The sequence below is a fragment of the Eretmochelys imbricata genome, chromosome 12, assembly GCF_965152235.1.
Source record: "Eretmochelys imbricata isolate rEreImb1 chromosome 12, rEreImb1.hap1, whole genome shotgun sequence".
NCBI classification, from domain to species: domain Eukaryota; kingdom Metazoa; phylum Chordata; order Testudines; family Cheloniidae; genus Eretmochelys; species Eretmochelys imbricata.
Window position 1 is genome coordinate 4,651,662 of NC_135583.1, and position 18,208 is coordinate 4,669,869.

General features: G+C 42.8%; 1 protein-coding gene across 3 annotated transcripts in view; it reads right to left on the minus strand.

The window, feature by feature from the left end:
- Window positions 1-4,498: 4,498 nt before the first annotated feature.
- The window catches only part of GFOD2 (Gfo/Idh/MocA-like oxidoreductase domain containing 2), a 53,134-nt gene continuing 39,424 nt past the window's right edge, over window positions 4,499-18,208 (minus strand). For 2 of the 3 annotated variants that reach the window (XM_077831340.1, XM_077831341.1), the window contains exon 3: window positions 7,114-9,469. In XM_077831340.1, the coding sequence (XP_077687466.1) occupies window positions 8,571-9,469 (899 nt within the window). In that variant the 3' untranslated portion in view covers window positions 7,114-8,570. Of the gene's footprint in view, window positions 5,014-7,113; window positions 9,470-18,208 lie in introns of those variants that run through there. The other variant, XR_013347701.1, reaches the window with a different exon arrangement.

Here is an 18,208-nt window from a genome sequence, read left to right on the forward strand (position 1 = left end):
GATTCAGAAGGGCTAGTGGGGGGAACAGACTGAGGCAGGGGCACAGAAGCTAGTGGGGTGACAGCATTGATACAGGGGCTGAATGGGAGTGGGGTTTAGGGACACATGAGGATAGGGGGAAGAGGTGGCTAAGTAGGGGTGCAAGGACACATGGGGACAGGGGAGGGGGACACATGGATGGGGCAGATGTGCCTGACTGAAAGGGAGAGGCTAGGGGTCAGGCAGAATCTGCATGGGGGAGGCTCTCCAGCTTCTTAACAATCCCCCCTCAAAAAAACCCAACTGTTCCATACTTCTCCCACCCACACCCCTCCATGTTCACTCCCAGGCTCCTTCCCAGAAATTACTTCCCTCTCCCTCAGCTCCTCTGTTGACTTCCCCAAGCCTTTGCACTGCTTCTGAGGGGTGCAAGAAATTTCTATATTGTAGTTTAAATGAATTATTTCTCAAAGTTCTTGACTAATATGCCTAGTGAGGAATCTATTTGTCAAAAAACATATCCTGAATCTTTTTTGTTGTATTCGCATTATTAAAAACATACTTGCTAACAGATATTTCGAAATAAATTACCAAAACAACTGAAACTGGCATGATTATATTGTGTTATTTTGACAAATAAAATACACATAATTTTAAAATATTGTGCACAGAATTCCCCCAAGAGTAACTTAACAGCGGGGTTAAGGTAAGATACTGCCTTAAGGAATCTGGTTATGAGGGCACAGCCCCCCCACTGGGAAGCTGCCTACAGAGCCCCTGAGGGTAGAAGCTGAGACCCTTAGGGAAGTAGATCTGCTCTAGTTCAAGAGGAATTATTTTGGGGAAGTTCTCTGGCCTGTGTTTACAGAAGTTTGGGCTACATGATCACAATGTCCCCTTACGACCTTGGAATCAAACCTAGCATAGAGTCCTCCCTCAGACCCATACTGGGGGAGCTCCAGGACAGAGCGAATTCCTGGCCAAAATCCTATGGATGGCCAAAGGAGAAAGAACTCTTCGTCTGGGAATGGTGATAAGAACCAAGCCCGGGATCTCTAGCTTCAAGAGGAAGGAGCATTTGGGAGTCAGGCCCTGAGTATGAGAAGGATGGGGCCAAGTAAAGGGTCAGAATGGTCTTTTCTGTCTGGTAGATACAGACTGAGACCTGGGGACAGCCAGATGTGGTCTGCAAATCAGGCTCCTATAGACCTTCTGAGGCTGGGGGATTCCGCAAACACCAATTCTCTTCTGCTTTCTTCACAACCCAATGTCACAGAAGGAAGGAGTGGTGTAAGCTACCTCCTCCGCCCATGACATCTTACACCCAGGCCTTGGGAGTTGCCAGGTACCTACTGCAGTATCTGGGAAGTAGGGAACTGCAGCTTGACAAGAAGAGGTTGATTGAGGGAAACCAGGACCAGGCAGCAGCAGGACTGAAAATCTCCTAGTGAAGGGGCTATTCCCTCTGGAAGGAGGTGTTTCTGGCTCAGCCCATCTGCCTGAAGATTCAGACAGCCAGGCCCCTGCAGGGCTGTGAGGCACCCTGGCTAGTTGTCAGCCCTGTGCAAGAGGATGCTGGATTCCTACTGGAGGGAAATGCTCCAGGTCCCATCTCGATAATTCAAATAGGCTACCTGGCTGATGTGAGTGTATGCTGGGGAGGATGCAACTGTGTGTGAGGAGGGGGATCTCTGAGGACTGAGAGCCAACTTCGTGGAGACTTTAAAGGGCAGGGATGATGGAGGGTAGGAGGGGCTGGGAGCTCACGTGTTGAGGGAGGAGGCTCTCTTGGGAGTGCAGACCCAAGACTCGGCATGAACTCTGACCTGAGTTCTGGTCCACCTGTAGGGCCTCTCCCTGGGTGTCCAGGATTATGTGGGAGCTGTCTACAAAGTGTGCATGTGCGGGCCACTACAACGGAGCATGGCTGTGTGGGTCAGAGCAGCTCAGTACTTGCCCAGGCTTGCCTGCAGCAACTGGGCACAAGGCCACAGGGGGAGGGGGAAGCAGAATGGACCTGCCCCCCAGCACCGCAGGACAGAGGCACAGGAGCAGGCTTTCCTCCCTGGTTTTTCTGGGAAGAGGTTTCCTTTGTCCTGCCCTGGCCCCTGCAGTTCCGAAACTCTGCTGGGGGCTAAGATGAACAGAAGGTGTTGCTGCTTCCAGCTAGGCAGAAGATGTGGGAAGCCCACCTGCCCAACTGGTGGAGGAACTATATATAGAAATACTGCATCCACGTTTGTTACCACCTGCTTGACTTATAGCTGAGGTGCACTGGACCCATTTGTACATACTGGTGGCAGCCACAGGTCAGAGAGAGGGAGAGAGAATGGCTGTTGAATTGCCCAGGAGTGAAGGGGCAGGACTTAAAAGGCTCTTGAAGCTACCCAGCACATGAGAGCAGATTTCTTCTCCTGTAGCTGCAACAGAAATTCTGGAAGTGGATTGAACTACCACCAAAAATCCCTGTATTTTATTGATTTCCACCCCGTTAGGTCAACACAGATATACGGTGCTGTCATAAATATAAAGGGAAGGGTAACCACCTTTCTGTATACAGTGCTATAAAATCCCTCCTGGCCAGAGGCAACATCCTGTTACCTGTAAAGCATTAAGAAGCTCAGATAACCTGGCTGGCACCTGACCCAAAGGACCAATAAGGGAACAAGATATTTCAAATCTGGGGGGGGGGGGGGGGGAGAAGGGAGGGAAGGCTTTTGTTTGTGCTCTTTGTTTACGTGTTTGTTCTCTCTTGGGACTGAGAGAGGCCAGACAGAAATCCATCTTCTCCAACCCATCCTAAGCCAAGTCTCCAATATTGCAACCAGTAGAGGTAAGACAGGCAAAGCAGATTAGTTTATCTTTTGTTTTACGTGAATTTTCCCTGTGTTAAGAGGGAGGTTTATTCCTGTTTTCTGTAACTTTAAGGTTTTGCCCAGAGGGGGATCCTCTGTGTTTTGAATCTGAATACCCTGTAAAGTATTTTCCATCCTGATTTTACAGAGGTGATTCTTTTACCTTTTCTTTAATTAAAATTCTTCTTTTAAGAACCTGATTGATTTTTCATTGTTCTTAAGATCCAAGGGTTTGGGTCTGTGTTCACCTGTACAAATTGGTGAGGATTATTATCAAGCCTTCCCCAGGAAAGGGGGTGTGTAAGGCTTGGGGAGATATTTTGGGGAAAGACGTCTCCAAGTGGGCTCTTTCCCTGTTCTTTGTTTCGCTTGGTGGTGGCAGCATACTGTTCAAGGACAAGGCAAAGTTTGTACCTTGGGGAAGTTTTTAAGCGAAGCTGGTAAGAATAAGCTTAGGGGGTCTTTCATGCGGGTCCCCACATCCGTACCCTAGAGTTCAGAGTGGGGAAGGAATCCTGACATGGTGGCAGAGCAGTGGGATCACTTTGAACCAGAGATCATTCTGAACCAAAAGCACAGACCTGAAGAGGTTTTTTTTTTTTTTAAGTTGAGAGCAGCTAGAGGGTTTTCTGTCTATTTGCCTGGAGACAGAGGTGTTAGTTTTTTTACAAAGGGATTTTTCTTTTTTGAGCTGGAGTTTTCTCTATCTAAAGGCAGGGTAGTTAACTTCCTGCAGGGAAATTCACAAGTCTCCCTCCCCTGAACTTTCAGGTATAGCTAGAGTTAAGCACAAGAAAGCAGGAAAATGACTACCAGTGAAGCAGCTAATAAACTAGAGCAAGCCAGAATCAAAGCTGAAGAGAAACAAAAAGAGCATGATAGACAGATGGCCTTAAAACGCTTGGTGGTGGCAGCATACTGTTCAAGGCCAAGGCAAAGTTCGTACCTTGGGGAAGTTTTTAACCAAAGCTGGTAAGAATAAGCTTAGGGGGTCTTTCATGCAGGTCCCCACATCCGTACCCTAGAGTTCAGAGTGGGGAAGGAACCCTGACAGGTGCCAAACTCAGAGCTGGTGAAACTCTGCCAGAGAGACAGCTGCCAACTCCAAATCTGAATGAGAAGTGTTCAAACCACCACCAATAAGGATAACCTGTTTTAAAACCTGTAAACATCCTCTCCCTTCCCTCCAGTAGAGGTCACTGTATAACAGCAATACCCAGGACTTAAAAGACAACTTAGTCATTCTGTAGTTCATTGCTATAGGGTACATATTCGGAATCAACTGGAGTGGAGTTATGAAACTTGGCTATACCGCACACAGCCAGAACTAAAGGGTAAAACTTCACAACTAGGATGGTTTTAAATATGATAAAGCTTTACTAGGCTGGCTAACACAGCCCTTAGAAACCTATTGCTCTGCATAGCAATACGGTACCAAAGGTACGCCTGTTATGATTAGATCTTTAGGTGGCGAACATCAAACATTGATTTTACTTTACATGGAAACCAACAAAAAATATTTCCATTGATATAACTGAAATTTACAGATAGGCAAAGTCAGAAAAATACTGCTTGAGAACTTATTCGAGTTTGATTTCAGGTTATTTACTTTGTATATTTTGACATGTGATATTGACAATTTGTGTTTTTGAATCTCAGTGTCTATAGCTGTTCAATAATTATCTGACCCACTCCCCACTGTCTGATAGAAATGGACAGAACTCTTTAAAAATACTGTAGAAATTATCAAAAAATTAAAAACCAAATTCTACCAAACCTAACCACAGATCAAAACCCCCCTGTCATTTAAAGAGGCTCATTGTAGTTTTAACTATTTCTGTACTTGTAATTAATTTTAGGCAGTACATGGTCACAATATATTTCCTGTTACAGAATGTGTCAGACTTTCCTGGAAACAATGGCATTCTTTAGTTTTCCTATTCCCCTGCAACATACAGTATTTCTTTTGTAACAAAATATCAGCTTCTAAAATAATGCTGAGACATAAATAAAATAAAAGCACATTAGGTATTAGATAATCTCTTCTCTCCCCTCACCCATAGCCCCTTTTCTTTCCTCTTTCTATCTCCGCAGTGGACTTTTGGCTAAGCTTGAATGGAGGGGAACAGACAGGTTGAAGCAGCCTGCTTGACATATGGTTGAGTTCTTTCAGCTTACCCTGGAAATAGAAGGACTTCAATTAGCACCAGTTAATTAATGGTTTTCTTCTATTATTCTGAGTTTAAATACAAAATTAAGTTTTCACAAAAGATGGATGTGGCACTCTGCCCCTGTTCCACTTGTTGATTGCATTGAGGTGAACAGCACATTAATTAGGGAGTAGAGCAGAACACAGCTAATGCAGCCAGAAATTATATAGGATGTGTATTCTGGTGGTTCAATTACACATCACTAGACAATGAAGTAACACTTGTATGTTCAAGGATACAGCTGTGGTTATGGTTTACTTACATAATAAAGATAACTTTAAATAAATTGAAGACTCAGCAGATGAGAAAAGACCAGCATCAATACACAGTATAAAACAAGGTGAAACAGCCAATGGTCTTCTCTACTTCCATTGTTTCATCTAGTTAGAATGAAGTTTCTCCCTAAATGAAAACAGACTTCCCCGAAGACCAAAGCTTGGTTGTTTTCCATTTCTTTTTGATTTATTTGGAACCTGACAGGCTATATAAATGGATTCTAGTATTGATCTATTTTTAGTGTATCTAAGTCACTTCTGTCTTAATCCTACAAAAAACAAAGTACCAAACTTTAACAAGGGGGAGAGGTGGTTCAGTGTGGAGAGAAAGAAAAGTGCATTTATTAATAAATCCAGGCTTGTTTCCATAACTATGGATTTGTCTACAAGGCAAGACCCTGCATGGCAAGCCAGGGTGTGTGGATCTACTGTGCACCAGCTTGCTGCCCAGTTAACATCCCGTGTGGACACTGCTAAAGGATAGTGAAAATCCCAGAGAATTGTATGGCTAATGTGATAAATACAGTAAATTGGTGTGTAGACAGGTCCTAGCTCTGCCTTGCACTCCAAGGGGTCTTTTCTGTGTAATTAGCAAACCAGTTGGGTGGCTCTCAATATACCACCACACATTAAGTGTCTACAAAGGAGCGAAAAATCCTGTGGCAAGATTCCCAATGACAGGGCAGGTCATGCTGAATATTGTCAGTAGCACAGAGAAGCAGTAGTTCTTCCCTCTAAAATGCCATTATGCTAGACCTGTCTCCGGCAGACATTTAGTGTGCCAAGAGAATGGAGGACTATTTACATTTATAAACTAAACCAAGTATTCAATTTGTACCAGGAACGCTGGGATCTTGCTTCTCAGGTATTCCTGCACCAAAACCCGCATACAGGTAGCCACACAAAGCAGAGAACCCGTTAATTACAAGGGAAGACATATGAAGTACACCAGGAACAGCCCAATCATCTCAGCCAGCTGCTCACTGGCTCTGTGGCCTGTATGAAATGGCAAGTGAAAGCAGGTAATCCCCAACCAGGAGTGAGGGAGGGGCAGGGAAACAGGAGTTGGAGACTGAAATTCTATATACCAGTGGTTCTCAACCAGGGGTCCGGGGCCCCCTAGGGGACCTCAAGCAGGGCCAGCATTAGACTTGCTGGGGCCCAGGGCAGAAAGCTGAAGCCCAGATCCCTGAGCCCCACCACCTGGGACTGAAGCCTGAGCAATGTAGCTTCATGGGGGCCCCTGTGGCATGAAGCCCCAAGCAATTGCCCTGCTTGCTACCCCCTAATGCCGGCCCTAGCTTTTATATGCAGAAAACCAGTTATTGTGGCACAGGTGGGCCGTGGAGTTTTATAGCATGTTGTGGGGGCCTCAGAAGGAAAAAGATTGAGAACCTCTGCTATATACCATGGTCTCTAACTCATATACACCCATGAACTTGTGATGCAACAGCTTGAGGATGAGAAATAGTCAGCAAAAGGGGTAAGGAGTACCTTTCCCCTTTTCACATCCTAGTCTCACCGGAGAACAAAGCAGCACCAAAATAAGGGAATTCCTCAGACAGCAACTAGCCCGATCTCTGTGGACTGTCACAATGAACAGATACTAATGGTTCTACAAGTTACAAAGAAGAGGTTTGCGCCAGTAACAGAAAAATAATGATCTCCTAGTGACCTTTTTAGGGGACTTTTCAGTTTGTCTAAAGAATAATCAGCTCTATGAAAGTTTGTCCTCAGCCAACTTAAATGTTTATTGCTGTAGAAAACAAGTGACACACTTTTTAGAAAGGACCATTTAATGAAAAGGTTATGTTTGCATGTTAATGCTTTATATAAATATACAGGGTTAAAACTTAGTGGGAAACATTAAAACATTCAAGTAAACAAGATAAACTCAATAAAAATTCTCTCCTTTTCCATGACAGCCTAATGAACAAACATACTTCTGGGATGGAGTGGAAATTCATTCAAGATCTGCAAGCAGCACAAATTTTCCCCACTGGGTATAAAATTATAAGGTGTGTGTATGTGGAGGGGTAATATTATCCAGTGTTCATGATTTAAAACAGGCTCACCCAAACCAAAGGCCGTCACTGCCCTAATGATTCAGTCACCGTTTTCTTTACCTAGCAGGGCCTGTGTATTCTAGTGATTCCCTTGCTGGCACAGAAGAGTATGGTAATGGCATATTTCCTACTTTTTCATCCAGGTTCAAGTTCCTAGAAGGCTTAATGTCTTCCAGTCTCATTATCAAACAGATAGCACATTACGGAACCCAGATGCACCACCTGGCAAGCTACTGGGGGTTTTATTATGTCACATAGGACTGGAAACACTGATGTAGATCTGGCACACATGCTGCCAAGGCAGTGAACACAAATCACAATTGGCCTGGGGGAGGGAAGTAGCAGGAAAAAGTTGACGTGAGGTATTAGTCTCCTAAGTATTTACTATGGAGGACCGACAGCCACACAGATGAAACAGCAGCTGAACTCATCCTAGCATTCTAACTCGTCCAATGTTTGCGGCAGAGACTCTCTCAATAATGTCAATGGAGAATCCATGGGGTAATTAGACACCAATTTAAATTAATTTGAAACATTCAGCACACTCACTATGTGCAGAACACTAAGCCTGATCTATATCTTACAGACTTGGCTCTGTCCCTTCTACTCTTCTTAACACTTGAGTTTAGAGATTTGCCATATCATTACACTTTTCTTTAATAAAGTTTTACAAGCTGAAGAATAAACCTAAAAAATGTCAGTGAAATCCTAGTAGAGAGAGCAAGAACAGCTGAGCTGTACATACTCCCTGATCTTGCTCTACTTGCTCTCAGATTAAAATTGTAAAAATAACTGAACTATGTGCAAGAGGGACTGTGTCCTGTCCCCCAACAATCTAACAACAAAAGATCCCTCGCTTCATTTTAGCTACTGCAAGTGCAAAGGGCAATTCAAGTTTTCCTAACAATCTCCAAAACAGAAATTCAGCTTTAAAAAACAAACTAAAAACCCCACCAAAACCCAAAAACATTTAAAAAACTCTCCAAACGAGTTTAAAAACAAAAGAATCTGCCCAGGAAGGAACAGTTTCATCAGACAATGGCATGTTTTACCCACAAGTATGAAAAAACAAAAAGTATTAAATAAGAACCTACATGTCCTAAAAACCGAGAAACTTCTATAGCTACGTCTGGACATCTTCAACTGTTCTCATCTTCCATAATGGACACCAGGAATGTTTATATTTTATAGGTTATTTCTTTGAAGTGCCTCACAAAGGTTTTGATTGGCATCTGGTTCCTCAGTCATCACTTCCACAGCTTCCCACTCCCCAGACCTGCTGGATTTTTTAATGGCATCTACTACACTTTGCATATAGAGACCATCTTCAAAAGAGGCTGCCATGGAGACTGGTTTGTGATCCCATGTCCGACGGTCTTCCTGGTCTTGGAAAGACAGTCTCAATGCTTGCACCATGTACACCATTCCTTTCAGGTACAGCAAGGGGATGTCTTTAAATCCCTTGTCCAGAAGGCCAGTGTTGATGGTCAGAGAATCTGTAAGCAGTAGTTCCTCTTGGAGTGCTGTATTCTTCTGCCCATACAAGTCTGTCCCACGAGCGATAAGACGACCCGTGGACCCAACAATCATGACTTCGTGAACAAATGACCCAGGCATGTTAAAGTTGAGAGTCACAGTGCTACAGACACCTCCAGTCATAAGCATCTGAAAAAAGCAAAAGTCATCACTAGTGACATGACGGATTCCACTGATAGCTGCGTTCTGCTTCACAAAAGTCTTAAGCAAGCCATGGACCTTCTCTGCCTTCCTGCTGGTTAGATGAGTTAAGAGGTCTATAATATAGGTGCCCATTGTGTGCAGTCCACCTCCTCCCATTAACTCATCACAGATCCAGTTGTACTTGTGGTTGAGCAGGCTTCCCCAGTACACTCGCACATCACAGATCATCACATTGCCTATGTAGTGTTCTTCTATTAACTGCTTCATTTTGACAAAGGCAGGTAAGAAACGGAGGACATTACCAACAATGCTCATCAGCTTGGGGTAATATCTGGCAGCTGTAACCATTCTGAAGGCATCCACAGAGGTAGCAGATTTCTCACAGATCACATTCTTCCCAATACCTGCAGACAACAAGAAAGACGTGAAAATTCTTCCATAGAGGCAAAATTCTTCCATGGAGGCAAAATATTGCTTTGAAGGCAATTTGCTTGTGCCGTTAAGCTAAAGGCACGTATCAGATTCCATTTCATTTTTTAAAATTACTAAATAGCGTCAACTGTTTTGTCTAGAAGCATGTGCCAAGATAAAACATACAGAGCATTGTCAACAATCACTGGAAAGGGTAGGAATAAATGGTCAGTTTTCACAATGGAGAGAGGTAAATAGTGGTGTCCCCCAGGAATCTGGACAGGAACCAGTGCTGTTCAACATATTCATAAATGATCTGGAAAAATGGGTAAAGAGTGAGGCATGTAGCCCAGTGGGATAGCTTGCCTTTATTATATTCATTGTTTTGCATTATATTCTGCTTTGCATTATTTTCAGCAGTAATGCAAGAAATCTACAGGCCTGTATCCTGTAAGACATTAGCTTCAACAGGTTAGCGTAAGGCTTGAGGCCTACAAACTTTGAACAGATAAACGACCCAGCGAAAACCCCAAGTATTTAGGGAGCTGAAAATAGTGTTTAAGGAGAAGTTCTGACCATGGGTACATGATTCAACTACAGAAGTGTCCTGGAAACGAACTGATGTACATAACCAGTACATAAGATACATCTAATGCTAGCCTGCTTGCTTGCCTATATTTCTATAAATATAAATAAATAAACAAGCACACAGACTTTTCTTATAAGTTTATGGGTTTTATTAGTTTTATTATAATAGGTTTATATTTTGGCTGTAACACAAGGGACCTACAAGCCACATTTTGTATGTTAAGCTAGGACAAAGTTAGCATACATATGTTTGAGACCTTTCAACTAGAGATGGTGATGAAATAAAGCATAAGGTCCATATGTGGCTGCGACCTTTGCAATAGCTAGATACAGGATGCATTGAAGCAGGTTGGCATAAGGGCTTTCCTAAATTCATACCCTTTTAAACTTAACAGGTACCACAAGTTGGAAAGAATCAAAATGACTGGTTAGGACAGAAATAAAAATGTGATACCTAACCACAAAAGGGCCATGGTAATGAACTGATGTATATAATAAGAAATTGAGATCATTGATATACTAACCTATAGGAAGAAGACACTCCAACATTAGTAAGGTGAGGAAATACAAATAAGGAAAAGGGGAAAAATCCCCTACTGAATATGCATCAAACATAGAGGCGTCAGTGTAACGTATTATAAAAGTGGCATCCCAGCCTGGGGGTGGTAGAAGACAGAGATGCAGTCCTTGGGAAGTGCCAGAATGAGGGGAACTGGTGATGATAGGGAAGGTGATGGTGATAAGGAAGATGATGGCTGACATTTCAGGTTGTTCTACAGAAGATGGTGAGAGTATATTGATGTGCAGATGTACATTCTGTCGTATCTCTATCTATCTTACTAAGTTGGAGTGTTTGTGACTGTGCTAAATGTATTAAACTATATTTGTAAATATAAAAGAGTTCCTATAGTGTGAAACCTATAGTGTGAGTGTTACAGCTATGCACATCAGGGTTCGCAACTATATAATAATTTAAATAATACTGGGCCTGATCTTGGGACAAGAACCTGTCAACCCTCAAAGTGATAACTGGGGATTCGTAAGTAATCAGTATAATTAATACATAATCTAAAGATGAGGCAACAGATGGCAAAATTTACAGACAAGACAAAATCACTCAGGAAAGTTAAGTCCAAAGCAGATTGCGAAGAGTTACAAAGGGAGCTCACAAAACTGGGTGACTGGGCAATAAAATGGCAGATGAAATTCAATGTTGATAAATGTAAAGTAATGCACATTGGAAAACATAATCCCAACCTTACATATAAACTGATGGGATCTAAATGAGCTGTTACCAATCAAGAAAGATCTTGGAGTCATTGTGGAGAGTTCTCTGAAAATGTCTGCTCAATGTGCAGTGGCAATCAAAAAACCTTAACAGGATGTTAAAAAACACTAGGAAAGGGATAGATAAGACTACAGAAAACATCATAATGCCACTGAATACACCTTGAATACTGTGTGCAGTATTCAAGGTGTATTCAGTGGTCACCGCATCTTAAAAAAGAAATATTAGAACTGGGAAAGGGACAGATAAGGGCAACAAAAATGATGAAGGGGATGGAATGGCTTCCGCATGAAGAGAGAGTAAAAAGACTAGGACCGTTCAGCTTGGAAGAGAGACGTGGTATGAGGGGTGGTATGAAAGAGCATATAAAAATCATGAATGCTGTGGAGAAAGCGAATAAGGAAATGTTATTTATGCCTTCACATAACACACAAACCAGGCATCACCCAATGAAATTATGGGCAGCACATTTAAAACAAACGAAAAAAAAAAACCCCAAACAAAACAAGAACAAAAAAAGAAGTGCTTCTTCACACAATGCACAGTCAACTTGTGGAACTCGTCGCCAGGGGATTTTGTGAAGGCCAAAACTATAACTGGGTTAAAAAAAGAATTAGACAAGTTCACAGAAGAAAGGTCCATCATGGCTATTAGCCACGATAGTCGAGGATGTAATCCCATATTCTGGGTGTCCTTAGCATCTGACTGCCAAAAGCTGGGAGTGGACAACAGGGGATGGATCATTCAACAATTGCCCTGTTCTGTTCATTCCCTCTGAACACTTGGCACTGGCCACTGTTGGAAGACAGAATACTGGGATAGATGAACCACTGATCTGACTCAGTATGGCTGTTCTTATGTTCGTTTGTATGTAATACCCACTTTCAACATACACTTGGATCCTTCACCCTATTCCTTTTTATGTGTACACATGTGCATGACATGCAAGTTCATAGATTACAAAATAGTATATAGCACATACAATTCCACTGTAAACTTCAACCAAACTCTCCATTCTCTATCATTCAATAGCATAGTTTCACCCTTATCCCAATGCCTATTCTGATGAAATACTGAGCAGTAGCTCATCGTTTAATATTAGAGATCTGCCTAAAACCTGAAAACATTAACAGGTGTCAGACTCAAATTTCAGCATTTTGGGCATAAGAAATAAAAAAAAAAGTAAGGCAAGTGACAGCAGCCACTTGTCTTAAAGCCCTTCCACACTTGGAGTGGATTCTAGTTCTTATCTCAGAATGTCCTTGCTTTTCATAGATTTTATGGTCAGAAGCGATCAAAGTAATCATTTAATCTGTCCTCTTGCAACACAGGCCATATAATTTCACCCAGGAATTCCTGCATCAAATCCATTAACTTCTGACTGAGCTAGAGAATATATTTTAGAAAGATAGCCAGTCTTGATGTAAAGGCTTCAAGTGACAGAGAATGCACCACATACCATGGTAAACTGGTTAATTACCAAAGGTTAATTATGCTCCACTGTTAAAAATGTGCACCTTACTTCTAAGCCTGAATTTGTCAAGCTTCAGTTTCCAGCCATTCAAATTTGTTATGCCTTTGTCTGATCGATTAAAGAGCCCTCTACTACCAGAGCTCCTCCCCCTGTACAGACACTCAGACCATGATCAAGTCAACTCTTAACCTTCTCTTGGATAAACTAAACAGGTTATTGTTCTTTAACCTCACTGAAGGCAGATTTTTTAGACCTCAAAACCTTCTGTGGGTTTTAGTTAGACCCTTTAACAATAAATCCATGTAATCCAGGTTTTCTAAACTTTCCAGACACATTTAAACAGACTGATTCCTCTTGCCCAATAGGAACAATAGGAACAGAAATCAGCACTTGCCATTATATGTCTAATTCAAACCATAAAAAGTTTTACAACAAAGTTAAAGACTCTTCTAAAACGTTATTTCTAATAAATACACTTAGGGACTCATCAGTGCAAATATACTACTGCAATAGTGTCCCAACACACTAGTCACTGGTAGTCATCTGAAAGAATGTGAACCCTCTTCGCCAAATAGCAAATTCTTGCGCAGACACAGAGTGGTAATCCAAATATTCTTCAGGTTTCTACAGTTTTAAGTCTCTTCCAGAAGGAACTGAATAAATGCAACTTTAGTTAGTTATGGATAGAAACAAGACAGCACATCTAATGATCAAAAGGCTTTTCAGCAGTTGAAACACGATTCTAAAAGCTGATAAAAATGGCATTATAGGGCTCCATGTTTTTCTTCCCAATATAAATGGGATTATAGGGCTGTCAGGGTTAGAATCATAGAATCATAGAATATCAGGGTTGGAAGGGACCCCTGAAGGTCATCTAGTCCAACCCCCTGCTCGAAGCAGGACCAATTCCCAGTTAAATCATCCCAGCCAGGGCTTTGTCAAGCCTGACCTTAAAAACCTCTAAGGAAGGAGATTCTACCACCTCCCTAGGTAACGCATTCCAGTGTTTCACCACCCTCTTAGTGAAAAAGTTTTTCCTAATATCCAATCTAAACCTCCCCCACTACAACTTGAGACCATTACTCCTCGTTCTGTCATCTGCTACCATTGAGAACAGTCTAGAGCCATCCTCTTTGGAACCCCCTTTCAGGTAGCTGAAAGCAGCTATCAAATCCCCCCTCATTCTTCTCTTCTGCAGGCTAAACAATCCCAGCTCCCTCAGCCTCTCCTCATAAGTCATGTGTTCTAGACCCCTAATCATTTTTGTTGCCCTTCGCTGGACTCTCTCCAATTTATCCACATCCTTCTTGTAGTGTGGGGCCCAAAACTGGACACAGTACTCCAGATGAGGCCTCACCAATGTCGAATAGAGGGGAACGATCACGTCCCTCGATCTGCTCGCTATGCCCCTACTTATACATCCCAAAATGCCATTGGCCTTCTTGGCAACAAGGGCACACTGCTGACTCATATCCAGCTTCTCGTCCACTGTCACCCCTAGGTCCTTTTCCGCAGAACTGCTGCCTAGCCATTCGGTCCCTAGTCTGTAGCGGTGCATTGGATTCTTCCATCCTAAGTGCAGGACCCTGCACTTATCCTTATGGAACCTCATCAGATTTCTTTTGGCCCAATCCTCCCATTTGTCTAGGTCCTTCTGTATCCTATCCCTCCTCTCCAGCGTATCTACCACTCCTCCCAGTTTAGTATCATCCGCAAATTTGCTGAGAGTGCAATCCACACCATCCTCCAGATCATTTATGAAGATATTGAACAAAACCGGCCCCAGGACCGACCCTTGGGGCACTCCACTTGATACCGGCTGCCAACTAGACATGGAGCCATTGATCACTACCCGTTGAGCCCGACAATCTAGCCAGCTTTCTACCCACCTTATAGTGCATTCATCCAGCCCATACTTCCTTAACTTGCTGACAAGAATACTGTGGGAGACCGTGTCAAAAGCTTTGCTAAAGTCAAGAAACAATACATCCACTGCTTTCCCTTCATCCACAGAACCAGTAATCTCATGATAAAAGGCGATTAGATTAGTCAGGCATGACCTTCCCTTGGTGAATCCATGCTGGCTGTTCCTGATCACTTTCCTCTCATGCAAGTACTTCAAGATTGATTCTTTGAGGACCTGCTCCATGATTTTTCCAGGGACTGAGGTGAGGCTGACTGGCCTGTAGTTCCCAGGATCCTCCTTCTTCCCTTTTTTAAAGATTGGCACTACATTAGCCTTTTTCCAGTCATCCGGGACTTCCCCGGTTCGCCACAAGTTTTCAAAGATAATGGCCAATGGCTCTGCAATCACATCCGCCAATTCCTTCAGCACTCTCGGATGCAACTCGTCCGGCCCCATGGACTTGTGCACGTCCAGCTTTTCTAAATAGTCCCTAACCACCTCTATCTCCACAGAGGGCTGGCCATCTCTTCCCCATTTTGTGATGCCCAGCGCAGCAGTCTGGGAGCTGACCTTGTTAGTGAAAACAGAGGCAAAAAAAGCATTGAGTACATTAGCTTTTTCCACATCCTCTGTCACTAGGTTGCCTCCCTCATTCAGTAAGGGGCCCACACTTTCCTTGGCTTTCTTCTTGTTGCCAACATACCTGAAAAAACCCTTCTTGTTACTCTCTTGACATCTCTCGCTAGCTGCAGCTCCAGGTGCGATTTGGCCCTCCTGATTTCATTCCCACATGCCCGAGCAATATTTTTATACTCTTCCCTGGTCATATGTCCAACCTTCCACTTCTTGTAAGCTTCTTTTTTATGTTTAAGATCCGCTAGGATTTCACCATTAAGCCAAGCTGGTCGCCTGCCATATTTACTATTCTTTCGACTCATTGGGATGGTTTGTCCCTGTAACCTCAACAGGGATTCCTTGAAATACAGCCAGCTCTCCTGGACTCCTTTCCCCTTCATGTTAGTCCCCCAGGGGATCCTGGCCATCCGTTCCCTGAGGGAGTCGAAGTCTGCTTTCCTGAAGTCCAGGGTCCGTATCCTGCTGCTTACCTTTCTTCCCTGCGTCAGGATCCTGAACTCAACCAACTCATGGTCACTGCCTCCCAGATTCCCATCCACTTTTGCTTCCCCCACTAATTCTACCCGGTTTGTGAGCAGCAGGTCAAGAAAAGCGCCCCCCCTAGTTGGCTCCTCTAGCACTTGCGCCAGGAAATTGTCCCCTACGCTTTCCAAAAACTTCCTGGATTGTCTATGCACCGCAGTATTGCTCTCCCACTCTGAACTCTAGGGTACAGATGTGGGGACCCGCATGAAAGACCCCCCCCTAAGCTTATTTCTACCAGCTTAGGTTAAAATTTCCCCAAGGCACAAATTCTTTGTCCTTGGACAGTACACTGTCACCACCAAGTGATTTAACAAAGAATCAGGGAAAGGACCACTTGGAGTTCCTATTCCCCCAAAATATCCCCCCAAGCCCTTATACCCCCTCTCTTGGGGAGGCTTCAGAATAATATCCTAACCAATTGGTTACAAAGTGATCACAGACTCAAACCCCTGGGTCTTAGGACAATAGAGAAGTCAGTAAGGTTCTTAAAAGAAGGATTTTATTTAAAAAAAAAAAAGGTAAAAATCACCTCTGTGAAATCAGGATGGAAACTAACTTTACAGGGTAACAAAAGATTCAAAAACACAGCAGAACTTCCTCTTGGCTTAGTTTCAAAGTTACAAAAAACAGGAATAAACCTCCCTCCAGGAAAGGAAAAATTCACAAGCAAAAAACAAAAGATAATCTAATACGCCTTGCCTGGCTTTTACTTACAATTTTTGTAATATGAGAGACTTTTAGGATGGTTTATAGGAGAAGGAGTTTTCTGACCTGATGCTTCTCTGCTTCCGAAGAGAACACACAACAAATCCTCCCCCCGCAAGATTTGAAAGTATCTTTTTTCCCTATTGGTCCTTTTGGTCAGGTGCCAACCAGGTTATTTGAGCTTCTTAACCCCTTACAGGTAAGGAGGCTACTGTTAGCTGTATGGTCATGACAAGGGCTCCATGTTTTTCTTCCCAATTTCTGTTTCAAAAGGTGCTCAGATTACAAGTGAACAACTGTTGAGTTTTCTCCTGACTGCCAGATGTGCAAATTCAGCCTGGGATCTGAGAGTCAAACTAGGCCCTTTCTATCTTATACACAGTCACCAGTAACTCCACTGCCTTGAATGGGCTTGTACTCACCAACTACAGCACAGTAAATAACTGTGGTTATATGCCAAGAGGAACAGAATCCACTTCACTCACATTTAGCCATATTGTCTCTGCAGGGCTCACAGGAAGAAAAACAATAAAGACTCAGTTTTGTCACTAAAGGATCAGCTCTGACTCTGAATACACAGCCAGTCTAGTTCTTGTGCACAAGAAGCTGCCTTCTTTAGACTTACTTTTCTGAGTGGATCCACACTTCAAATCCTTTGTTACTTAGACAGTGAACAAGGAAACACTAGTCTCAGTTATGTTCATATCCCTTTAATTGGATATTAAAAGGGAGGAAGAAAAAAAATCAAATGATACCATTTCTACAACTCTTTAACATAAACAATCATTATCCTACATGTGAGAAACAAAAGCCAGGCCAAGAATTTCCAAAACAGTGTCCTGGTTAGTAAATAGACTAAATATTTTTTTAAAATCCTTTCATCTTTCTATGATTTAATCTGGTCCAAATAGGGTTTCTGCCAGTAAGGCATCTTATTTAGAAGAAGTTTATACCCTACTGAAACAATCCTAAACTGTTTTAGACCGACCAAGAAGAGAGTTTAACACTTTAGAACAAGTCAGATGGATATTTTCCTCCCCTGTATAGGAGCTAGAAATCTGAACTCTCATTTCTGGTTAGCGACCAGAGAACTAGTTAAGTCAGCTTTCTGCAGAAATCTTTCCAGTGATCAAGCATCTCTGATTTTGCTACCAGCTCTTTCCTTCCCTTCCCACAAAGAGCAGTGGCACGGCTATCGTGGACAACAGTTTCCTGGCGGTAAAATCCTGAGGTCATTGTAAGCCAGCATCTATCACAGGAATTATTAATAGGTTCTGGCTAGGCAACATTTGTTGCCTAATACATTAATCTCCCATCATTCTACTGTAATAAATTATGCGTGTTCCATTCGGAGTTGCTTTCAGTCCCATGCAGTTTGCTTGTGTGTAGGTCACTCAGATAAAACTGTGAAAGCAGATGTCCTGTCTGCTCTGTGTGGGTATTAAAAGATGTCAAGATATTTTTTGTATGGGAAGTGATTTGTCCCTGTGTCCACTGTTGCTCACCTTACACCATCCTGCATTTCAGGGGTATGTATATGTATTGTAATGCATTTTTAATCATTCAGGTTAAAAGTTGCTATCGGAATGGAAGGCAATATGATTTGGGGG